Here is a 25,725-nt window from a genome sequence, read left to right on the forward strand (position 1 = left end):
TTATAGAATACATAATATTTTGCTCCATAGGCCAATTGGGACAATTGAAGACATAATATTTTGGCATAATCATTTTATTACTCATTAAATTCATGTGGTAAATGACATAGATTAGCACAATGATAATTCGATTCACGGAATTAACCAAATAACTATTACATTAATTCAGTTCGATTTGATAATCAGTATAATACCTTATTCAATTCGGTTCATTATGCATTTTTCATTAATCAAATATTTTTGGTTAATTCGGTTAATATATTGAATTAATCATACTGTCTGAATGCGCCCCCTATTTTAAATGTTAAAAAAATAATTCTATTATAAATTAAAATAAAATTGTTAAAAATACTTTTTTTTTCAAAATTTTTTTTAAATGTATAGACATTTTTATTTTAAATTTTAAATTTTAGGTATTCAAGTTAGTTTTAAATTTTCACAACCCCGTAACCTATTAAAAAAAAACTGCCTACACAATCTTTTCCTGATAATAGAAAAACCCGGAAAAAGATAAACTGCAAAATAAATCAATAAATAAATAAATTTATATAAAAAATAAAAGTAAAAAAAAAAAACTAAGTCGCCGATCACCGTCCTTCCCCTGCCTGCCTCGGCTCTCGCAAAAGCGGTCTCTTTCTCAGATTACAGCAGAGAGAGAGAGAGAGAGAGAGAGAGAGATTCAGCGGAGCAGAGAAGAAGCTATTTCACCGGTAAAAGCTCTTTCGGCTCATGTCTTCATAGTTATGTGTAGGGCTTACTGTTTTAGGGTTGTTTTGGATTTGGGGGCGGGTGGTTGATTTGATGGTTGCATTAGTGAGATTCGTAATGAACGACCTTTTTGTTTGTTTGGAGTTAAAATAATTAATGAGTCGTTGTTATTTGTTTGTTTCTTTGTGGATTGATTGATTCGGATTTTGCATAATGGAGAATGGCTCGAACTGAATCTCCATCATTGGTTTGTGAATTGTGAGGGTTCTTTTGATGCCCCGATTATGCCAATTTTGATATGAGTCGGAGCCATTGATGTTCACCGTGTTCATAGTTTTGAATTTAGGTTATCTGTGAATCTGTTTGTGCATTGTTTGCGGGTAGCTACCCTTCACACGCAGCCTAGTGGTGGTGGCGAGTGCTCCGGCCGACTGCCAACTTCCACATCCTGATTTCGATTATTTATCGAATCAAATCTGAACTTCGTGGCTGTAGTTGCTGTGTTGGATATCATGGAGCTAGCAACCACTTGGCGAGTTCTAGGGCTAACTGTCAACTCGCATGGCCTGAGTTCGATTCTGAACCGAATCAATGCTGAACTTTTGTGGCTGGAGTTGCTGTGTCAGATGTCATGGAGGTAGTAAGTCAATGAACCCGCCCGGTATTAAAATAATGTTTGCTGGGAATTGGTGTGCTTAAATAGATAGCATGCACGGTTAAAACGTGCTGAAAAAGGGAAGGAACTCGAAAATGGATATGATTTTTGAAACACTGTTTTCAACTAATAGCAAAGTGCATTATGCGAGATCTCACTAATTGAATCTTGCCTTGTGTGAGGCTAAAGGAAAATTAGTCTAGGTTTTAGTCTCTGGGATTAATTTTTAGAGCCTAATAAGTTGACATAAATACAATCAATGAGAGAGCTAAACATTTCCGTTTTCTTTTTTTCTTACTAAGGGGCGAGTAGAAGCACCATATTATATATATATATATATATAATCCAAAATATTATTGACTCAAGTACAATTTTCTCCAAGAAGAGATAAGCAGAATAAAATATCTCCTCTTTTTTTTTTTTTCATTTTGGGTGGGGGGGAGGTGGGGTTTGAAAATCAAGATTTCTCCAAGAATAGATGTATTGTCTGGTTAAAGCTTGTGCTACTCTTTTCAGATGCTATAGTTAACAAAGAGTAAGTTTTATATTACAAAATTATGATACAAAATTTTTTTAAAAAAAAAAACTTGTTTTCATTGTGTGAAGAAAATGATTTATTTTCGTTCCAACATTGTTGAACTAGAAATTTATTCATCATGCTTAGTTTCTGGAAAATAGGATCCCTCACTTTTAGGGGTTTGACTTGGCTAAATGCTCTTACCCAGTGTACATTAAAAGACTATACTGTTTGTTAACATAAGCACACAGAGATGGACGTCCCAGTAAGTAAATAATTACAAATTTACAATAATTAACTCCTTGACTATTGTTGTCTTCTTGAATGCCACTGCTGCTTTAGTCTTCAATTCTATGGTCTTCTTGAATGCCACTGCTGCCTTAGTCTTCAATTCTATCTTCTTCTTGCTTTTTTTAACTGGCATAAGGTAAGAATCGATCTATTAGCACACGGAAATACATAAAGGGCAGAACAACCAAAGCAGCAGCTTCCTAAAACAGACCAGGAAGCAGCAACCAAAACAAAAACCGGACAGTTAGTCAAAAGAGACTTAGCTTAAATTTCACTTCCTGCACTATTTTCAGAACCACCTCTTCAGGATTTACAGGATTTTGAGCATATAGCATAGAGTTTCTTGCTCTCCAGGTAAAATATATGGTTGCAACCCAAACCAATATGCTTCTGTCTTCCTCTTTCCCCATTTCAAGAGCCGAAACCCTCCTGAGCTCCTCATTCTCGGATCTGAATCTCCTAGGTTTATTCAGAGCAGTACAAGAAGCTTCATAGATACCTTTAGTAGCTTCACAATTGAAAGAGCAGATGATTTCTGTCGTCAACTAGACCATTGCTGGTATAGCTTTTCAGCCCCTTTCAAAATTTTTTCGAGAGTAGGGAGCCTATTCAAAATTGCTAGCAGAATGATAAAAGCATGCTTAGGAATATGGTTCTTAAACCAGACAGTGTTAGATTATGTGACTACATTATTCTTACCCCTTATGTAGTTCCATGCTGAATTGGAAGTGAATTCCCCTGAAGTAGATAACTGCCAAATACTGAGGTCATCCTTTCTGGAATCATAGTTAAGCTTATTTTTTTTGTGGCCAGCATTTTTGGATAGTCTTCTAGGCCAATTCCACCCTCCATTTGCCCATAAATCAGCTACTTTTGCCCCCGTGGAGATTCCCCAGCTCCTAATGTAGGTGAGAATTGAAAGCAAGATTAAGAAGAGATAGATCCCACTGATTATCATAGAAGAAGAAGCATTTTTTACCATTTCCTACTTCATTTCTATCATTAGTGTTTTTATTCCTATTATTTTTATTTGTGTTGTAGTGCTGATCATTGGATTGCTAGGTGTTGGCTTACTTTTTGCAGGCTTCATGAACTGTACAACATCCTGGCATAAGGGATTTAGTTGCATACTTTAGCTGGTTGGGCAGCTTATACAAGAATGGCCGATGGATTCTCAAGTTTTTGGGGTCCTGTCACTTCCACAACTGATTCGTGTGAGAAGAATTATGCCTACTCTACTTATATTGCAGAATTTTGCAACACTATATCCAACATACCAGGCATTCTTTTGGCACTCATTGGCCTTATAAATGCACTAAGACAGCGGTTTGAGAAGAGATTTAGCGTTCTTCACATATCTAATATGATACTTGCTATTGGAAGCATGTTATTCCATGCCACGTTGCAACAAATGTAAGTACTATCCTCGACTATGCCATCTTCTGTGGTGTTTTTTCGTTTGACTACTGTCTCATCTCATTGCTTCTTTTGGCTCTTGGGAAGGTAATTGAAGTTTAATTGACTCCTTGTTCTCTAGCTTCTGTGTTTTGTCCTTCTCTCTCAATAATTTTATATATATATATATATAAGATTGACAATTTTGTTAATGTTAATATCTTTGATTTTTTTTAAAATGTTTTTTGAGGACCACTTTTGTTGAAATTGAATTTTCATTCATCTTTTTAATGTATTTTACTTGTTAAGTCTATTTTATTTTTGCCATCTAGCTAGCTTTTATAGAGTGGAGCTTAGGGCTTGGAGTTGAATTAACGTAAATATGCATGTCATTTTATTGATATATTGTATGATGTAATGTAAAAATATGTATGTATCAGATAATGTAGCATTTTATTTGCGCATCAGAAAACTTAGAATGAAGTGTGTGCACACTATCTTTCCTGGAGGTTTGTATGAGAACTGAAAGAGCGGTGGGCTTTTTAGGGGATAAAAATTGTAAGTATGTTCATGTCAATTATTAATGGATTGATAATAATATAGTTTCAGTTGTTAATATACTATGTATGATATTCATAAGCCTTAAACATTAGGCGTTGAGTTTCTATTGTTGTTATTTGGTCTCCAAGCTGCATTATTTTTTTTGTAGAGTGTTCTTAGTGATGCCATTTCCACATTGGTTGTTATTGGCGTTAGAATGACGATCATTATAATTAATTTGAGTAATTTCTTAATTTTGCCCTCCTGACAGTTCATTTGATCATGGAGAATTTATCTATATGCATACATCAGTGGAATTTCAAATACACGTGCTGAGACTGGATTTAAGGAGTGTGTGTGGCTGAAAATAATTTAGGTTTACCCCTCCCTCCTTATAGTGCTTGTGTGTAAGTGCACACGTTTTATGTGCCTGCGCATGCATGTGTGTTTGGTGGATGCCCAAAGTTAATTGAAAACAAAGCAGAGATTAGTAGAGGGTAGTAGCAGATACATATATAGTAACAAAAATTGAAATGGAGGAAGTAACGGGGAGTAATGAAGAGAGGAGTCATGACAGTCCAGTAATAATAACCATTTTAGAGTAAGCAACGAAAACAGCCCATCTTAGGCAAATGAGAATGGTGGCAAGAGTGCAGTGAGAATGATGGAAATTTACAAAAGAATCCCTGAGATCCGAAGCTCTTAAAATAGGCATCAAATATTTGTAGGCAATTGAATGCAAATGAAACAGCTTGAGAGTACGAAACAAGCATGTGATTTATGCTAGTAAAAAAAGCATGTGATATATGGAATGCTGGTTGTTCTGGTATACACACTAATTGTAGAAATTCTAGTGACCTATATTGATGTGAGTTGGACGACTCACTATTCTTGCTTTGTGCTATAAATGTAACCTAGAATGTGGAATGTTCTGGTTCGTGGAATAGGCACGGGATCGCGGTACGACACATGCTCTAAAATGTGGAACATTAAGGGTATACTTAATTAGATATATCAAAGAAAAAAAGTGTAATGACGCTTGTATAGTTTGGAGAGGATGTTGAGCTGTTTCTAAATCTAGAAAAGATTTTCTGTTGTGCAATTGATTAATAATGACAGAAATAGAATTAAAATGTCATGATTCCCCACTTTTACCTAATAAAAGTTATGTCATGTAAAGATATTGAATTAAAACTTTGGATCACTGGATTTAGTGATGTACCACTTTTTGGAACTTTCATACCAATACATGGTCTGCTCAGTTGTTAGCATTTTCTGGTAACTATGTGCTATACAATCCTGAGAGAAACCTGTTCAAAAATTTGCACATGTAAACTAAGGTTTTATCAGATGGATAGCTAGGCAACAGGGTAGAATAATGAACAATGTGTCTGTAGGAACATAGATCTGGTACTTATTCAAGAGCAAGATGAGAGACAATTGGCTAAATGGTTTGATAATCTATGCTAAACAATTTAATTCGTCAAATTGATGGGACTATGTGAAAAAGATTGATGTAGAAAGAGAGCTGATTGATGCTGAGAGAGACGACATTTTGGTATATGATTGTATATTTGCATATGAGGTTTGAACCTGGATGCAGAGGAAAAGATCAAATGGATTCATCTGGCTGCCATAAATAGTTGTGATTGTGCTGCATTTTTGATTAGTTGGCTGCTGAATATAAGTGGTTTAGGTTTTGATGAGATTAGGTGGCAATGTAGGAGATTAATAGAGAACAGTGGGAATAGATGATGCACGTTACAGAATACTGCAAGATAGTCTAGTAGATGTACTGTTATTAGTTAATGTTAAAAGATGCCTCAACAGCACCTGGACCTTTAATATTAGGCATGTACATGGAAATTTTTCATATTTTCTTCAAGTTTTAACAGTCCTGTCAACTTGCCGAATTGTGGAGTACCTCAAGACTACTGTAAGGATTTCAGACAGCTTTTATTTCCTCTGAGATAGTTGTGCTCACTGGGAACCCTTTTCAGTAGGAGCTGCTCCATAGGTTTCCTTCTAACATTTCCAAGTCTTTATCAAGGGTTTATAAACAAGGCTTGATTGACCACATTATGTTTTAGGCCATGTTGCATTTGGCATGAATTGTCTGAGTTATCTGAAGCTTCATAAGAAGGGAATTGTCATTTGTCCCGTCCTTTCAGGACCCAGAATCTTCATGCCTGTGCATACCTTACTATATGATAGAACCTGAATGCCAAACTGAATTATATCCCCTCTCTGAGATAAAGGATCTAAGGTTGGAAATTATCAAAGTATAGAGCAACACTAAACTCTGTTTAGGTTATTTTGTCTTCTAATGAGCAGTCTCTGGTTGCACTTAAATGAGAAGCTAGCGCCTTTTTTTACTGCTGTACTTGCAGAAACTACCCTGCGTTACTTGCACTAAAACTTTTTCTTAGGTCAACCCAATAATTCTACTAGTTTTTTTTTTTTATTGCCTCAGAAAGAATGCTATAATTTTTTTCTTTTGAATGTTGTGAAGATATCATTATACTAGTTCAGGGCGTGCCATAAACATTTAGCTAAGACAATGCAGAAGTGTCGTCTCTCAAACTGCTAAATTTTTTAACAGATGGGAATTCATGGCCTTCCCTATGTAGTCTTTCATGGTTAATGAACTGTGACACTTGTTTCTTGGTCAGTCTGGTTAATTTTTGCATGATATTCTTCATTTGTTTACTGCTGCAACACATGAGATTGAATGCCCATCATATATGCAAGGAAATCTGTGGTCTGGAAATTATTTTTTGCAGTACCATGAGGAGCACGCTTATTTTTTACAGTAACTTTTCTTCTTTTGTTTTCTGATTCCAAAATTTTTTTAAGATTATTTCTGAAACTTATTTTCAGGCTACAACAAGGTGATGAAACTCCAATGGTTTGGGAAATGCTTCTTTACATCTACATCCTCTACTCACCAGACTGGCACTATCGTAGTACAATGCCCACTTTTCTCTTCCTGTATGGCGCAGCTTTTGCCATTGTCCACTCGCAGGTCCGTTTTGGCATTGGTTTCAAGTTGCACTATGTGATCCTTTGCCTCCTCTGTATCCCCAGAATGTACAAGTACTATATCCACACACAAGATGTCTCTGCCAAGCAACTTGCAAAGCTTTACATAGCTACACTTTTCTTTGGTACATTGTGCTGGCTCTGTGATCGTGTTTTCTGCAAGGAAATATCCCAGTGGCCCATTAATCCACAAGGTCATTCCTTGTGGCATCTCCTCATGGGCTTTAATTCTTATTTTGCCAACACTTTCTTGATGTTTTGTCGTGCTCAGCAATGGGGATGGGCTCCAAAGGTAGTCCATTTTATGGGGTTTTTACCTTATGTGAAGATTGAGAAACCAAAAACCCAGTGAAGAAGATACAGAGGAAGTGCTAGATGAATGGTTTTTTCTTTGTTCTTGGAGATATGCGAGAGGAGAGAAAGTCTTTTAACACATTTTTTATATTCATGGTTTAGCTGGAGATGAAATGACGATTGATCGAAGATCTCAAAATTTTCCTTGTACAAATAGAGGATGGTTGCTTTGTACCATATTTATTTGCTTTTGTTTTGACTATTGGGTGGTTTGTTTCTTAGCAGGTTTTGTTTGTTTAATTGTTTTAAGCTTTGGTCCCCATTTGGGGGTTTCTGATTAATTTCCTTTTTGAGTATTAAAAATGCTCTGATTCCAGGTGACATTCATCTGAGGTTTCTAATGTGTCAATTTTACACTCTTTATTAGCACATGCTGAGGGCTAAACAGAGAACTTGCATTATAAGATAATATAGAGAATTAAGTATTTTAAAAGCAGGGACATTTTCAGTTGATTACATATTAATCATTGCATGAGCAACCAAATGAATGAAATTGAGTTTTATTGTTTTATCACTTAAATTTTATCACGCTTCTTAAATTTTCGTTTCAATTTTGCAAATGATAGAAACCAGAATCGTGGGCAAGTGCAGATCAAGGTGCAATAATGCTTTTACATTACTCTCTTACAAATCTTTTTACTTAAAAATAGACCTAAAAAACTCAATTCAAATATCTTTTCTATTTTTTTGCACTATCCTTACTGGATTGATTTTGAATTGACCTGAATTTACATAGGTCACTATTACTTGAACCCAAGCTAGGCCATTGGCTTAGCTGGAATGTTGCACACTGAGAAACGAGGGTTAGGGTGACTACATTATAATATGCTCTATATTATACTGTCTCACTTCATTCATGTTAGAGAGAGAGAGAGAGAGAGAGAGAGAGAGAGAGAGAGAGAGTGTGCACCACTGTACAGAGCATATATAGAAAAAAAGAAGAAAACAGCTACACCAAAATATTTCAAGAAATTTGCTTAGAACAGAGAAGAAAGCAAAACAAATTAAGAAAAAGTATACAACATCATGTACAGTACATGCCCCAGGGAAAATAAATATACATCAGACTGATCATTAGGTTTGTTGAGGCTTCAAGACTGTCCGAATTGCCTCTCCTGGAAGATCTGCCCAAGTTTCATGTACAGAGCTTGCTGCTCCTCAGAACTCAGGTTCATCAATATCTACAAGCAGTAAACATCATTAAGACAACCAGCAATGCACAATCGAGACTAAATGGAAATACATGGCAATGACATTAATAAAAGATGAGCATTCCTGAGTAAACGGAAATCCGTATAATTCATTCGCTATTAAGAGAAACACAAACATGCCCAACAACTAGAGCTGGAAATTTTACCTGTTCCAAAATTGTCTCAACCGAGAGGTTTTGAGCCATTATAAATGACTGGTGATAAATGTATGCAAACACAGCCATCACCATCTGCATAAAACAAGATGAAACATTAGCTGTGCAGCACCACATACACACACAGATGTAGGGTGCAAGATTCCATCTAGATTATCAAATACAAAAATATAGGTACACTACCAATTCAGAGTTGGTTGAGCATGATCATGTGAAAATTATGGGAATCACTTATGGTGTCATTCTCCCCAGGTCAGCATACTGTAACCACGCATTTGGTACATAAGAATGGAATAGAACTGACAGAATGAATTGAAATCATTACTAGATTTCTTTATGTTTTTTGTTCAAATTTTGTTCCATTCCATTCCCAACCCAATTCATTTCACAAACCAAATGTGACAACAATCTTTGACATGTGGTGAAAGATAGATAAAAGGATACGTCAGTCAACTGATCAAGTATTGGTACAATATTGCAGCATGGGAAAAAAAATGGCATGCATCAGTGAGACATATCTATTGAAAATTCATCCAAACATACAGGGTAGCAAAATTGAAACTCACTTCATCAAAAAAATAAAATAGCTACATACAGCATATACTCATGCAATTTCATGAATCATATATGTATATTAAGTGCTGAAGTTACAAAATCCCTGGCTTTAAAACAAGTGTTCAAACGTGTCTTAGGAGTTCCCTGGTCCAAGCTTATCACCCAAACCCTGATTTGCACAATTGATGTGCATCAATTTTGCAGCAGGACAGCAGTCAAAGTGGAAATGCATGTTCAAAATGAAACAGCAACTATAGGTGCAACACCTGACATTTTGTATCTCACCTGGCAATCCATTCTATCAGTAATGCCACCATGTCCAGGAATACTATCACCAAAATCCTGAGAGAAAATAAAAATCCAAAAGATTAAAAGCAGCATTTGCAAGGCTAATATGTGTATTAATTGCTTACACTCCATTTGGTTGGGGCAAATGAGAGAGAAGAGAGAAAAAAAAATATATGAGAAGATGAAATAAAAGAAACCACAGTCCAATTTTTGTCTATTTTCTCGCCATTTTCCCCAATTTTAGAGCGAAACCAAGGTTCTTCCTTTGTTCTCTCTACTTCTTCAATTTCTCTTTTCTCCTCAATAAAAACAGAAACCATTAAGTTTAGTTCTCAGATCTGTGCTTCTCCCCAACCAAACGGAATGTTAAAAGGACAATGGCAAGATCTAACCTTGATCTTAAATGCTCTTTTGAAACCACTTGCAAAAAAGCCTCCAAAAGGTGCTATTATAGACGCAAACAGACCGAGACATAAGGCATGCAATTGAACAGGCAAAACTGAGACCTCTTTCCAAGGAATCTGCATAAGAAAAAGATATAAGCATTATTATTTGATACTAATATATTATAGAAACTAAGAAATTTAAAATGTCCTGTTTAATTGAAGGTATTACTTTGTGACACTGATATGACAACTCGGTGACATGGAAAATATGGGACAAGGTTCCTATTACTGGATTAGATAAAGTATGTGGATTCACTGATTGATCAAAAGAGTTCAGTTAAGCATCACATGCCAGAAGACAAAATGGAGGAAGAATGTTTTAAATAGAAAAAAGTCAAAAACCAAACAGAGCCAGAATAAGTAAATATCTCCACACATACATACATACATACATAACTATATATAATTTTAAATTTATACAGGTGCAACAAATGAATGTTTTGGCAAATGGCAGTAAGTTCGCAAATATTTAATCATAAACGAAATCCTACATAAGCCAACTTCACTATGACAGTTTTATCAGCCTGAACCTGAATAAAAGGCAACGGCCATTCTTTTGAGACAGATCATAATGTTTTTCACTTTCCAGATGGCCATTGCTATGCATAATGAGTAAGTAATAGGCATCTAGCATTGCAACTTAAACATAAAAATAGACAAATGTGAGTCAAAAGTGCCAAAACATCCATCACTAGGATGATACAGAGATATTGCCAACATCTCAAAGCTCTATTATGGTTCACAAACTACAAAGCCCTGATGTATTATTATGCTGCATGTTCAAATTTTAGAATATTTAAATAACATGTATTCATAAGCAACATATGAAAACGTTTCACCCATATCCTCTAGGAACCAAATAAATATTCTGTTATGAGAAACCAAAGCAATTTCCAGAACAAACAAAAAAAATGTTTGTCACACAAAATCCAGACAAAATGAATCTTAGGTTCTGCTTACCCATTGAGCAACCCACTTGGGTAAAGGAAAATGCTCTGGTGTAAATAAAGGACCAGGATCACAATGAAGCCAACCAGTTGATAAATCCTGCAAGTGTGATACATAAAAATAGAAAAGTGCCTTAAAACTGAACAAGAATATCCATTTTACACAATTACACAATAGCTTTTATCCAGTCAGAAAAAAATACCTTTCTGGGACATGTTAGCCACTGAAAACGACCCATGACATTTGCCAGCTGCACTCACAAGTGCACACAAATCTCCCATTGGTTAGAATTTGAACAAAAATACAAGCTTTATGCCAGAGATATATGCTGAAAACAATATAAGGGTTGTCACGCACACAAATTCACACTTGGCAATGAAACCATTAAAGCAAATGGTTAATAGCCTTCTAACACTTGTTTTAAAACTAATAAAACGAAAAACTGCTTTAAAACACAACCAGCAATAAAATAAACGAATATAAATAGAAACCATATAAACTCTGAACAGGGTAATCAGAGAAATGTGACCATGCTCACCAAAAAGGCCGAGATAATAGTAGTAATAGATGCCCCAATGAACCCCTCCCAAGTTTTTTTTGGAGATAACTTGATCAAAGGTGTCTTTCCAAAGAAGAAACCAAATATATAAGCAGCAATGTCGTTGATTACGATAAGTGATGCTGGAAGAAGAAACCTGCATTAATATAGCATTAATATAAATTGTGTCAGGAAAAATAGTAAAGGAATTCAAAAAAATGACAATCACAAACAGAACTCATAGAAAGAGCAAAGAACCCATAACGCAACTTTCCCCATAAAGTGAAGGGAAAAAAGCCAGTTAGATACAGAAGACAGGAAAGTTAACTAGGTCATACAGTGCACCAGCACTAAAGAGCAAGCAAAAGAGTATAGCGAATCAAAAATGATCTCCTAGGCTGGATCTTTAAAAGAAATAAAGAAGAAACTATGTTCCTTGTTAATTTCATATAAACAGTTATTAGTGTCTGGCCTTCTCCACCCCCATGCACAACTTTATTTTTTTTACATAACCTCATAAAGACAATATAATGAAAACTCATAGATAGTTCGTAACACTCCCTCATACACAAATATTTTCTTAAAAATATGATACAATTTATTACACAATAACAGCACCTACGCTCAGCATATGACCCTTACCATTGGGCAGAGGCACACCATCTACAACAACAACAATAACGAAACCAAGCCTTAATTCTCACTAGATGGGGTCGGCTATATGAATCCTTTTCCGCCAATTTATGCGATCATGGACCATTTCTTTTGACAGATTTAGGGATATTAAATCCTTCCTCACTATCTCCTCCCAAATTATTTTAGGTCTACCTCTACCCCTTCTACTGCCCCCCATAGTTTCTAACTCACTATTCCTCACTGGTGCACTATGTGGTCTACGTTACAAGTGTCCATACCATCTGAGTCGTCCCTCCCTTATCTTATCTTCTATAGGAGCTACACCTAACTTACTGCGAATATGTTCATTCCTCAATTTAACATTTGTTATACCACTCATCCATCTAAGCATTCTCATCTCGGCAACTTTCACTTTTTGGATATTATGTTTCTTTGTCACCCAACATTCCAATCCATATAGCATAACTAGTCTTACAGTTGTCCTATAAAACTTCCTTTTTAATTTTAAGGGTATCCTACGATAACAGAGCACGCTTGAAGCACTTCTCCATTTTACCCAACCTACTTTAACTCTATGCATTACATCATCTTCAATTTCTCCTTCAACTTGCATAATAGATTTAAGGTATCGAAATCTACATGTGCTATTTATTTCTTCATCATCAAGTTTAACTTTGTCTCCAATATTCCTCCTTTCATTACTAAAATTACATTTCATATATTCTGTCTTATTTCTACTTATCCTAAAGCCTCTAGATTCCAAAGCTTCTCTCCATAATTCTAACTCAGACTCTAGTTTCATCAATTAATACAATATCATCTGCAAACAACATATGCTATGGAACCTCCTTTTAAACACTCTTAATCAGTTGGTCCATCACTAAAGCAAAAAGATAAGGACTCAAAGCAGATCCTTGATGTACACCTATGGTGATTGGAAATTCTCTAGTTTCTCCATTTAAAGTCCTTACACCAGTCATTACTCCATCGTACATATCCTTAATGACATCAGTATAACTACAACATACACCCTTTTTTTCTAAAACCCACCATAGAACTTCCCTAAGTATCCTATCATATGCTTTCTCAAGGTCAATAAATATCATATGCAAGTCCCGCTTCTTTTCCCTAAACTTTTCCATTAATCTTCTTAAAAGATATATATAGCTTCTGTTGTAGATCTCCCAAGCATAAAACCAAATTGATTTTATGAGACCTTCATTTCTAACCTTAATCTTTGTTCAACTACCCTTTCCCATAATTTCATCGTATGACTCATAAGTTTAATTCCACAATAGTTATTACAATTTTGAATATCTCCTTTATTTTTGTATATAAGTATTAAAGTGTTTTTCCTCCATTCATCTGGCATTTTATTAGCTTTTATAGTTGTATTAAATAAATTAATTAATCATATAATTCCATTATCACCTAAGCATTTCCAAACTTCAATTGGGATGTTAGAGGCACACCATCTACAGAAGAATAAAAGTTAAGGTTCAATATTACGTTAAGAGCAGCAGGGAACCAGGAACAGCAGGCCATTTCTGAAAATATACACCAAACCTCTCAACCCCAGATACAGATGTTGGCACAGACACCAAATAGCAACGCTTAAAATAGCTCAATAAATATAAATCTGCAATTTAAGATCTGGAGAAAGGCAAGAACAAAACTAATAGGGTATTACATCCGTAGCCAGACCATTTTCCTCCCCAATGATGCATCACCTCAGATGATTAATCACTCCAGAATAAGGTAACATAATTTTAAATCCAAAACACTAATTCAGTCATAATCAACATTAAACTTCAATTTTGGATTTTGTTTTAGTCACTTTGAAGGTAAAAAATTGTGGAAGTTTCAAGACTATTTCAACAATTTGACCTTCTCGAGGAAAATGAAAGATGTCAATTGCCTTAGAAAAACACGTTGAGAGTAGAAACACATAAGAATGGGATGACGCCACCAAACAAACACAATTTAAGGAGAAAAAAATTCAAGGTAAATATGGAGCTGTCAAAATTACTAGAATACCATAATGAACATAAGCATGCCAAATGATAACATCATAAAATTGCAACTATTCGAGACAATCGTATATGACATAGTCAGCACTCCATGGCCCATATTATAAGGCTGAAAACAGAAAACAGTAAGGTTCAATGCTTAAAAGTCTGAAGAAAAAAGAACAAGGCATGATTAATATTTAAATAAACCTAACACCATGCTACATAACAATCTATAACAGTTGTAGATCCAGTAACAATAAGACAACTATAATCATTCCAATTATCCTCGTCTATCATCGGAAAAAAGAAGGCACTTAATTCATAAGTAAATACAGAATAAATATTATACAATATATGCAAAAGACATAAGAGAGCATAAAACAATATTTAAGAACCAACAGCCCCCAGATGCATGACTGCAATCAAGGGAACTGTGCTAGGCGGGCACATATCAGGCCCAGGGGGCCAAGGTGATAAACCTGCATAAAGAACTAAGCAATTGTATGGTAGTACCATCAGACTCCACCGGAGGAAAGCCCACTCACATCAAATATAGAAACCTAAGAGGATGCAAAATTTATTTGAGTAAAGATCCAAAAGGGATTTGCTTTTTGTGTGAGTAGCATTACCAGAAAATTCCTTCAAATATATTGGCTACAGTGAAGGAAGACTGCGTGAAAACAACAATTAGAATCATGTGTGTCCATGCATACTGGCCAAATTGATACTTGTACATCTTCTTCTTCAGTGTAAGAATGAACCACATGAAACCTGAGCCAACAACACAGAGAACAATGATTTCAGCAGCAAGATATTATAGAGGCCCTGAAGATCATATATCCCTGGAACAGTAATAATCCAGCAACAAGTGCACCAATGATAGAAAAAATCACACAGTAAAAGTAGGTTTGGCCCCCCCAAAAAAAAAAAATTGAGATAAATTGAAAAATATATACCAACCTGCAATATACAAGAAATAGCAGATAAACATTTGATACTTGATAAGGCTGCTCACAAACTGATACAAAAATTTGTCTGAAGTTACGGTATTCACAAGCCGTTGGCTGAGAATACGGCCATAAACAAACAGCATTGCAGTGAAAAAAAAGTGCCTGATAACAAAACCAAGGAATAGATACAAACAATGAAACAAATATGAAGTATTAAATAGAATAACTGGGCAGTACAATGAACAAACTTCATGTTTTCAAAAATTAATAATATAATACTCAAAAAAGGTTCCCATAAAATATAAAAATAAGGGGAAAAAAAGAAGTTGGGGACAATGAACTGGTTTTCTTACCAATTTAGTAGCCTGAATCCTGGGAGATGGCTATCTTCATGGGCTTTCCTGAGTAGACTGAACAGCTCTCTCGCCATGAAGATTTGGATAACCACCACCATGGCCCATATATAGAGATGGCCCATGTAGATAATGAATGCAAAGCCCCCGATCATCCAAATAGTTGAATATGCTCGAACCAAAAATGACTTGTATTTGTTTCGATCATGAACAAGTAAATGGCTTCCATTTACCTTGCTAGTTTCCGAAGGAACCTAGCAGCAGAGTGAAACCTATGTAAACTCACAAAATTTCTAACCCTCCAAAACAAGCCATGATATCATTTCAAGATTGTTTATGTTCACTTTTCTCAATAAGCAACACAGAATTGTTTCCTAACTACAGGGATTGTGGCCAATTTTCAGAACAAACAGCATCAAGAAGCTTCTGCTAAAGTACATCAAGGAAAAAAGGGCAAAATGTACCAGTATGAAACACATTTTTTATTTGATAGAATATATATGGATAGACAACTGATTCGGAAAGAATCAGATCTCATTATATGACAATTATAAATATATCATATTTAAGTAACTGACCTCATTCGAGCGTTTACGATGTCGAAACCGTCCAGTGACTGATGATGGGCCACTATTACCATGATCCTTCTGCATGGCTCTTTCTTTTAGCTTTTATTCAATTAACGTAAAGCATGTATTGACAGAATTGCCTCCTAGGCCATCAAAACAGGGGGGAAAACTCAAAGAATTGAAAAGATATTTTAATCACTGCATTCTTTTAGGGGAGAAAATATTAGAAAGCAATATTGACAGAGGCCCAATATGATGTTACCAACTCAAACTAACATTATGGATTAAGCAAAACAAGAAAAGGTCTAGAATCAAAGGGAAAAAAACCATGTCACACGATCACACTCGTATCACACAAGTGCCATTGTTAGATTTTAAAGAAAAGGTTTCAATCCAAAGTCAATTTGCATAGTAAGAATTATATTTGAAAAAAAAAAAAAACCTGACAAATAAACGAAAGAAAAACTAGAACTAAAACCGAAACTAGAAAAAGAAAACAAACAAGCACAAACTTGAGTAGATTACAATAGAACTTTAGAAGAGCCAACTTCCCAATATCACAGTCCCTCACGTTCTCGTTTTTGTGACATACACAAAAGGGTCGTGATGGAAGCCTTGGAGTGGCTTTGGTGCACATATGGAAGTACCATGAACAAAGCACATGTGAATAATGGGCTTGGTTATGGTTATGTCCTAGATATAGCTTAATTGTCACTATATGACCTCATATCGTATCCTTACAAATATTCAGGTGATGTTCTAGTAAATAAGGGAAGTATATACTAATGTTTCCTTATGCCAAGGAGAGAGTGACAATAGAAACTCTTTAACCCCAGAAGGGGTGGAGGGCGTAGTGATCACCCTAATTGAGGGCATGCTCTTAATACACAAGAGGGGTATCTTGGGCTGCCATATGGCATGGGAGCCCTATCGACAGCACTGTTAAAGTGTTGAGTAAATTGGAAGAGCTAATCACATTGGGTGGTCTCAACCACTATTTATAATATATGCACTATGTTACAGCAACCATAATACCCACATTAGCTCTTAATTACAAACTTAGGTAATAATACTAAATAACAAATAACCAATAACACTCCCCCTCAAACTGAAGCATAGAAACCATATGCTCCTAGCTTGTTACGAATTGATTTAAATTTTAACCACAGCAACACCCCCCCCCCCCCCAAAAAAAAAAAAAAAAAAGCTTCAGTGAACAGATTAGCAGTGGGTGTTCAAACTTCACATGACAGGTTTCAATGAGCTTCGGCACAACTCTCTCTCGTAAGAATGAGTCACCTTCAACGTGCTTCGTTCTCTCATGGACAACTGTATTAGAAGCAATATAAAAATACACATCAACTCTGTAGACTGAGCCTGCGGGAAATCAAGTTCTGCCAACATGTTCTCCAACCAAACCAACCCACATGTAGCCTGTTCCATGGCCCTACATTCAAACTCAGGCCTTGATCAGGCCACAGCAATTTGTTTCTTACTCTTCCAAGATACTAAGTTGCCCCAAAACAAACACAATGGTGAATCTCCCATTGAAAGTGATCCAACCCGATGTGCATCTGTATAGCCCTGGATACAAAGTGTGACCAAATTCTGAAACAAGAGGCCTCTCCTCAATGCACCTTTGAGGTATCGCAAGATAGAAATAACAATTTTCCAGTGGCTCATTAGAGGAGAATCTAGGAACAGCCAGACAACACTTGCTGCAAAAGATATATTTGATTATGTGACTATGAGGTACTTCAACTTCTCAATGAGTCTCCAATACCACCGAGTGTCAGCCAACAAATAACCTGCATCTAGTAATAATGTGTTATTTGGATCTGTACATGTATCCTAACAACCTAGTCTCATCTGAAGATCTAGAACATACTTCCCCTACAACAAGATGGTCCCCACAAGAAATATGGATACTTATATATCCAAAGAAGTATTTTAATGGACCTAGAATTTGTCCAAAACTTTTTTTTTCTTAAGGAGCCACTTCAAACCCTGGATAAATCATCAATTGCAATAATTAATGTCATCTTTATGCACAATCAGCCAAATTTTCACAGCAGCAGTATGGCATTATGTAAATGAGTGATTACCACTAGGGGTGTAATCAGTTTTATTCAGTTCGGTTATTGGTAAAAAACCGAACACCAAACCAAAATTTTCAGTTTTGAAATTTCATGAGCCAACACCGAACGGCAAACTGTTGATTTATTAAAAATAAAAAAAACAAACCACTGGTTTTCAGGTCTGGTTCAGTTAAGCTTCGGTTTTAACAATTTTGGAACTATAATAAACTTTGGATAAGTGAACTGAGGACCATTGGCCCACATTGGCTGGCAGCACAAGCCCAAAATATGGGCTGGGTTTGTAAAGCTGAAGAGCGGGGAGTTGATATTTATAAGGGAATCAATGTGGGACAAAAAAGATGGTGTGTCTGGAAGGAGGGGCAGGCAGGCAGCAGCAGCACAGCAAGTGTGCAACACAACCTTCCCATTCTTTTTGAGAGAATTAGACAGCAGCTATCCGTGATTGTCCCACATTGACAATCTTACAGCTGGGGCAGCCACACCATCACAATATAATGCCACACTGCCACCCCAGGATTCTTGTATTAATTCACTCTAAATTGATGATGCTGCTATAGTGTTTTATTATTAAGGGCATTAGGCATTTTGATTTGTAATTAAAATATTAACTAATTATAAATATGAGTGTGCAACAACTAATATTAGTATTATATAAAAATATACAATTATAATTTATTAATTCAGGTTTCGGTTTTTCCGGTTCGGTTTTGGAGCAAAACCGGAACTGGAATTTTTTATCTTTCAAAACCAAAACCGAAACTGCAAACCGAAAGACTGAACCAAGATGTGTTTTAGTTCAGTTTCAGTCCGATTTTCATTTTTTTGGTAATTTTTGTACATTCCTCATTACCACACATTGCTAGATGCCAATTCAAGCACAACTGCACTAAACCTACCAAAACATACTCTACAGATTGCTTCAAACTACATAGGGAGCATTTAGTTGACAACATCTTTCAAAAATTCCTAAAAAAATGAGATGCCCATGGCATCTCATTCCCACATTTGTTTGACCATAGGAATCAGACACGACGGGAAGGTTCACATTCACGAGGAATGAAAATATTCCCACAAAACCTACGCATCTTATTCCTACCCTCCCCATGGGTAAGTTTGATGAGAATCCCATTTCCCTGAGAACCTTACTTTTTGGACCAAATTGCCCTCATTATTTTGACAAGTCGGACAACAATGCTCCTATAATATGTATTATTACATTGTATTATTATATTTAAAATAATAAATGATTAATAAAACAATTATAATAATGTAATATAACGGTTAACATTTAGACACTATATTTCCCTTAATTATTCTAGTTAATTGATTATTCAAGTGTTCAATCTTGCAAAGGTTGTTGAAAATTTTAGGACATGGATTTAATTAAATACATATACTCAGTAGCTTTTGCGTTGAAAATATAATTATTCTTTATATATTGGTTGTACATCTCAAGGGTAATTAGGTCATCATGTTGAAAAGTGATTCCCCTATATGTTAGTGATTTAATGGTCATCTTCTTGAAATGCATCCCATGTTGAGCTAAACATCAACATGAGAATCCTATGTACAATCCTGGAAATCTTACAACATGAACTAAACAAACATACTCCCATGAGACACACATCCCATTCTAGGAATGAAATTCCCGTGAATGTCATTCCATGTGAATATTTTTTATGTTGCAAACCAACCGCCCCATAAGGATTTTTCTAGACGGCACATCAATGCTGATGACTCCCCCTAAGCAACAAACTTCCACATAGACCTCCTGAAGATCACCATGCAAAAGGTATTCTTCACATCTAAGTGTAGATCAGCTAAGGAGATGAACATACAAACCATGGCATGTTCAACAACTACAGAGAATTTGTTAGAATAGTCCAAACTTTTGAGATTCACACCCAACAACAACCAACCAGAAACTTATGAGCGTGAAAGGTACCAATTTCTAAATATCATTATCCCGTAACACATGCATCTCTTCAAGTAGTGAGCACATATTCACTCCAAAAGACCTCCGACTCTCCGAGACATTTATTTAGTTGGAATAAGTCTATCTTTCCTCTGTATGATTCCATTTTGTTATGGAGTGTGGTTATTGTAGGGCATCAAATTGAGTCCTTATTGTATAACAAAAGACACATAAAATATTAAACAACTCAAAATAATCTTTCATTAAACACAGCCAAGTCATCCTAGAGTACTCATCAATAAATGTACAAAATATCGAAACCTCAACTTTGATATGACACAACTAGGATCTCAAGCATTAGAATGAGCTTAAACAAAAGGACAGACACAAACAGAACACGATGGTGCTTTCCCAACTAACAGACACACTTAATATTAGACACATAACCCAAAGTAGGTCTGTATGTCCAATGACGGATGACCAAGGCTACAGTAGATTTGAAATTTTGTAGCAGCTGCAGCACAGGAAACAAAAGGATAAAGCGGCTCAGACTAGTGAAGCCCACCAACCTCAAGTCTTTTGCTAATCATCTTCCTCATCTTCAAATTTTATATAACAAGAGATTCAAGATGTTACCCAATAATTTAGTGATCTCGTAATCTAACTAAAAAACATGAGATTAAAGGGGAAAATAGGAATATAAAACACATAAGAAAGAGAGACTAAGGCACTACGATTTACTATTCTTATCCCCTTAGTGGATCAATCAGCAAGAGTAACTTGAAGTAGGTTTTCAGAAGGGAAGTAAGATGTTGGATATACTTGTTGTCAATGGCAGAAAAATCAATGACCCAATGACTAGTTGAAGAGATAGGTATGACAATGCCTGTTATGGTATTACCTTTCCGACCAAGAGATGCAATGTGATAAGATGCTTGTTGGGATGCCTAATACCATAGGAAACTTGAATACTCCTCCTCTAAGATAGATATAGTGCAGCATTCACCAATGGCTGCACAAGGGTGGAATTTGTGGTGACAAATGAGGAAAACATACTTTTGGGGTTGATGAAGTGACACTCACAAACAAAACCAATCAATGACCAAGATAAACAATCAAAACAAAAACACAAACACACTGATAAAGCACTACCATAGCCCCATTCATCACTGACAAACAACTCTTAAAAATACGGCGCAAACATTCCCTAAGAGCCACATACGAACAACTAAAAGGTTGGATCTTTGAAAAAAAAAAAAAAGACCCATCACAAAAAACTTGATAATATGGTTTATAAATGAATTGTACAACACAGGAAAATTTCAGCCCAAAAACATGATCATATGAAGTCTCATGCGACAGAACATGTTGTCGGAAATGCCAGCCATTGGTTTGCACCTGAGGCTGTTTACAGGAAGCTTTAGCAATGAGATTTTGGGGATAGTCAAATTGAAAGTGTTTGTGGATAGCCGTGTGGTTGGTTTTGCAAGATCCCAAGGAGTTTGGCATTCCTGAACCTGCAGCATTGTCTAGGAACTTTTTGATGACTGCGACGTATTCTGACAATTGCAAGGCTGTTTTCAAACCTACAGTGGTGCTAGCAACTCTCCTATGGTAGTAGCAATGCAGAGGATTTAAAAAGAATAAATTTTGGGTTTTCTTTGATGACATTTTGATCTGCAGTGTGATATTTTGCGAATAAGTGTGATATTTTTATATGAAAGGCTAAAAAGTGTAGAATTAGTGAACCATCAGCACTTTGGAGCAAGGATTTATTATTGCTGGCAATAAAAATCAGTTTACAACACTGAGTTTGTGAGTTTCTTTGTGAATTTTTTTAACTTTTACACGGACTCTAGACTGCATGTCAATTGAAGATAGTTCTTGAACATTGATAATCAATTAGTGGTTTAAAAGATTTGTGGTTTTACATGAATAGATCAAGAATTGGCTCTTGATGATATATAGTTGCGGTATATATATGTATAAATCCGGCAATATGTTGACAAATTATAGGAAAAAAGAATGCCATTTATCATACTTCAGGGATAATTCCAAACTTTTTCACACCTTTCACAAGTGTGGAGGAAATCTTTACAAAATCATCATTGATGGAAGATGTCTTATGAACATGGTATATAGAAATGGAGTCAGTTGTATGCAACTTAATCCAAAACCCTACCCAAAGCCATATCTTGGATTGATAATACTACTTTACATGTTTGCGAAAGAAGATTAGTTTCCATACAAATGGATCAATATTTGCTAATGTTTGGTGCGATATCATACCGATGAATATTGGCCATGTACTCCTTGGTTCTCCATGGTTGGATTCGGGCTTGGAAAGGCATTAGAGCAACAAAGGAGAAGCAAAAGGCTTTGAACCTCATCCCCCTCACCATTTTTAGTGTGCTTGGAAAGAAAGAAATAAGAGAGCCTTCAAAAATTCAACTACTTTGCTTCATACTTGCAAAGACCAAAGAATCCCTGCTGTCTCCAGCTGGCTTAGTGGGAAAATTGTTAATGATCATTATGTAATCCTTCGTGTTTGCAACAATCTTCAGAGTGATTGACATTTTGTACCATGGGCTGGCATCCTCTTCATGACTTGCTAACATATTTTCTCTTTGCTAATCCAAAAAAGAATCCTCCATTATAGACTAAAAAGGTACAAAAGCGGCATTTTGTGCTTTATATTTATGATTTTCCTAGTTTAAACTTTACTTATAATTAATAAAGTAGTGAAAGCAGCAAATGTATGCTTCTTCTTGCCAATTGCAACTAAAGAAACCAAGATGACATCTAATACTTGTATTATATGTTATATTTAAATAGATTAAAATTTACTAAAAATCAGTTAAAGAATTAGTATATAGAATTTTGGGATCAAAACATGTGAATTTGTATGTTTTTTATCATGTTCATCAATGCAAAAAATTAATTCACAAATGCAGTATCCCTTACACATTACACAACGTATGCAATAGCCATAACCGTTACACTGCGACTGTTACCATAATGGGAACCATGATTGTGATGTAATACTATTACCCATAAAATTGGGTCAAAGCTCACTCTCAATAGAAAATTCAAAATTATTGGAATATGTAAGTTTAAAAAATTCAATAATATGGAATTCTTGAAAAATGCATACAAAAATATCTCTACGTAACTCAATGGAAAATTTCCTTACTTGACCAATTTCTAATGAATCAAGATAAACTTAATTGCATTATCATAAATAACAAATGAAATATTCAAATGGTAATTTTATTATTATTAAATGTGCCTAATACAAGAACTTCGCATATATTGGGTCACCCAGAAGCTAAAAGATCAAAGAATATAAGGTTCTTTGATTTATTCAACACCCATCCCCACCCCCACCCTCAAAATCCCCCAGCCAAAGTTTCCGCGGCACTCAAATACAGGTTTATGAAATTTTTCAGAGCCACACACTGCAAGGATTGATTTATTATACAAAATTAAGTAATAAGGTTTTTAATCACTCGACTTTCACTCAATATTAGCTACTTTATCATAAAAAATAAATCCAACTTCCCAGTTTCCACTAACAAGCTAGGCTCTGCTCTCGACCGTACAGCAGGTACAGGCGTACAGCAACACTTGAAGGTAAAAAATAAATAAATAAATTGAAACAATGTTGCAAAGGATGTTTTGAACAAACGCGAAAGGGAGTAACAAGAAAGCACATGACACATCGCAAATTTTAAAAATTCAGGAAACTTCCCCTTGTTTGCAGAGAAAACTGGGAACAAAATCATTAGAGAAAAACGAACCTCTAACTCTTCTATTCTCTCGTTTCGGTTTGGATAGAATGGAAATCGCCCAAACAACGCAAACAGCAATCAAGTGAAAAGTTCAAGATTCAATTCAAAGTTTCCATTTCTTCCTTTCATTCTCTTTTACCTGCATTTTCTCGGCAACCAAACAGCAAGGCGATGCAAACAACGTAAATTAAACCAAACAAAAATGGACAAAAAGAAGTTGCAGCTCTACAGTCGCATCTGAATCAGACCAGACCTTATTTTCTGAAATTCGAATACAAAGCGATCGAAATCAAAACAACAGACATACATACATACATAACAACTGAGAGAGAGAGAGAGAGAGAGAGAGAGAGAGAGACCTCGTTCGAGCTCCGCTCAGTGAGAGAGAGAGAGAGAGAGAGGAGGAGGAGGAGGAGGAAGCAAATGGAGGCTTTTGGTTACTGATTGATTCTATGGAAAACACAAAAAGAAAATGAGAAAATTTGAGAGCACGAAAGGCAGCGGGTTCTGTTTTATTTGCTAAAAGGAGCCGTGCTATAACGACGGTGACGGCAGAAGGCTCTCACAAGGACGGTTGGGCCTCAGGCTTACACGTGGATTTCTGGACATCAACTTTAGCCTGGAGGGGACTTGGACGAGTGGGAATTCTAGAATGACGGGCCGCAGTCCCTTGAATTCATATTTTAATATGTATAATTATAAATATATATATATATATATTTATATTTATATTTTTTATTATTATTATTATTATTATTATTTATCAAAGGTAAAAGTATATTGATCAAGTATGGATACTTACAGCTCCGCTGGGCAAACCCAATCCAAAGGGGAACATATTCCCTACAAAATTATATCAGAACCTGGGCATTCCCAAAAAGTTGCATTTCTTTTACATCTCAAGAACCTCCTTCATTCTCAACGCTTTAAGCATAAGTATCAATACCAAATTTATCAAATGTGGCCCTATAGATGTTTTTGAATTAATGGGAACATTTCCTGGGCGGTAATAGTATGCCCTTCAAACCTACTTCTATTTCTGAAATGCCAAATAGAATATACTGTAGCCACCAAACCAACATTTTTTCCAACCGAGCAAAATCCATTTCCTTTTACCCCTTTATGCAGCCATTTTACAGTAGCCTTTATCATATTAATTTTCCTCCTTATGCCCAGCCACTCTCTGATTTTCTTCCATACCCCAACTGTGAAATTGCATCTAAAGAATAAATGATCAAGGGTCTCGCGACCAGCTTTGCAATAAGTACAGTTATGATCCATCCCCTCAACAGTTACTTTGTCACAAGTAGGGAGCTTTCCCTGGCCTTCATAGATAACCAGAGGCAAAATGCATGCTTGGGCAAGATAGCACTGTACCAGACCACCCTAGCCCACGACACAATCTGGTTTCTGTTTCTCCAAAATTCGTAGCACTGGTGATTGTCGACTTCCCATCTTTCCATCAGTTCAGTGGCATTTCTCTCATCTCCACATTTCTCCAACAATTTATCTCTAATCTCCAGTAGTTTCTTAAAGAGATTGGAGTCGTCTTTCTTTGCTGTCACTTCCCAAATGGATGCATTGCTCAAATACACATGATGCATCCATTTTGACCACAAAAAGTCTTTTTTTGAATGAATGTTCTACAAGGTTTTGGTTAGCAGAGCCTTGTTCCAGGAGCTCAAATCAACAACTCCCAAGCCCCCTTTTGTCTTGGGGACATAGATATCTTTCCAAGCAACCAGAGGCTTTTTCCT

General features: G+C 35.8%; 2 protein-coding genes across 8 annotated transcripts; one reads left to right on the forward strand and one right to left on the reverse strand.

Annotated features, from left to right (window-relative positions):
• Positions 1 to 486: 486 nt before the first annotated feature.
• LOC131153520 (alkaline ceramidase-like) lies at positions 487 to 7,825 on the forward strand. 2 transcript variants are annotated; one of them, XM_058105870.1, is made up of 3 exons: positions 487 to 710; positions 3,234 to 3,584; positions 6,987 to 7,825. In XM_058105870.1, exons 2-3 carry the CDS (start codon positions 3,331 to 3,333, stop codon positions 7,498 to 7,500), a joined length of 768 nt encoding a protein of 255 aa, XP_057961853.1. In that variant the 5' UTR covers positions 487 to 710; positions 3,234 to 3,330; the 3' UTR covers positions 7,501 to 7,825. The 2 variants fall into 2 exon arrangements, with proteins under 2 accessions (XP_057961853.1, XP_057961852.1); XM_058105869.1 differs by having other exon boundaries at positions 3,255 to 3,584.
• Positions 7,826 to 8,405: 580 nt separating this feature from the next.
• LOC131152839 (phosphatidate cytidylyltransferase 1) lies at positions 8,406 to 24,662 on the reverse strand. Of its 6 annotated transcripts, none has more exons than XM_058104738.1 (13): positions 24,328 to 24,527; positions 23,978 to 24,107; positions 16,173 to 16,303; positions 15,595 to 15,848; positions 15,252 to 15,403; positions 14,921 to 15,062; positions 11,644 to 11,800; positions 11,308 to 11,355; positions 11,118 to 11,204; positions 10,104 to 10,232; positions 9,709 to 9,765; positions 8,860 to 8,943; positions 8,406 to 8,683 (listed from the first exon to the last, which is right to left on the reverse strand). In XM_058104738.1, exons 3-13 carry the CDS (start codon positions 16,245 to 16,247, stop codon positions 8,594 to 8,596), a joined length of 1,275 nt encoding a protein of 424 aa, XP_057960721.1. In that variant the 5' UTR covers positions 16,248 to 16,303; positions 23,978 to 24,107; positions 24,328 to 24,527; the 3' UTR covers positions 8,406 to 8,593. The 6 variants fall into 6 exon arrangements, with proteins under 6 accessions (XP_057960721.1, XP_057960717.1, XP_057960715.1 ...); XM_058104734.1 differs by lacking the exon at positions 23,978 to 24,107 and adding an exon at positions 24,108 to 24,229 and having other exon boundaries at positions 16,173 to 16,306; XM_058104732.1 differs by having other exon boundaries at positions 16,173 to 16,306; positions 24,328 to 24,525.
• Between the last annotated feature and the right edge of the window lie 1,063 nt (positions 24,663 to 25,725).

Source organism: Malania oleifera, chromosome 4 (genome assembly GCF_029873635.1).
Source record: "Malania oleifera isolate guangnan ecotype guangnan chromosome 4, ASM2987363v1, whole genome shotgun sequence".
Taxonomy (NCBI): Eukaryota; Viridiplantae; Streptophyta; class Magnoliopsida; order Santalales; family Ximeniaceae; genus Malania; species Malania oleifera.

Bases quoted from the DNA above. Each gene is read 5' to 3' on its own strand.
- LOC131152839 (XM_058104735.1), bottom strand. From the start codon at position 16,247: ATGCAGAAGGATCATGGTAATAGTGGCCCATCATCAGTCACTGGACGG. The intron at 11,801-14,920 runs GTAATGCTACTC...ATATTAATGCAG, and splicing joins ATATTTGAAGGAATTTTCTG to GTTTCTTCTTCCAGCATCAC. The intron at 11,205-11,307 runs GTATTTTTTTCT...TCACACTTGCAG, and splicing joins GGCTAACATGTCCCAGAAAG to GATTTATCAACTGGTTGGCT.
- LOC131153520 (XM_058105870.1), top strand. From the start codon at position 3,331: ATGGCCGATGGATTCTCAAGTTTTTGGGGTCCTGTCACTTCCACAACT. The intron at 3,585-6,986 runs GTAAGTACTATC...ACTTATTTTCAG, and splicing joins CATGCCACGTTGCAACAAAT to GCTACAACAAGGTGATGAAA.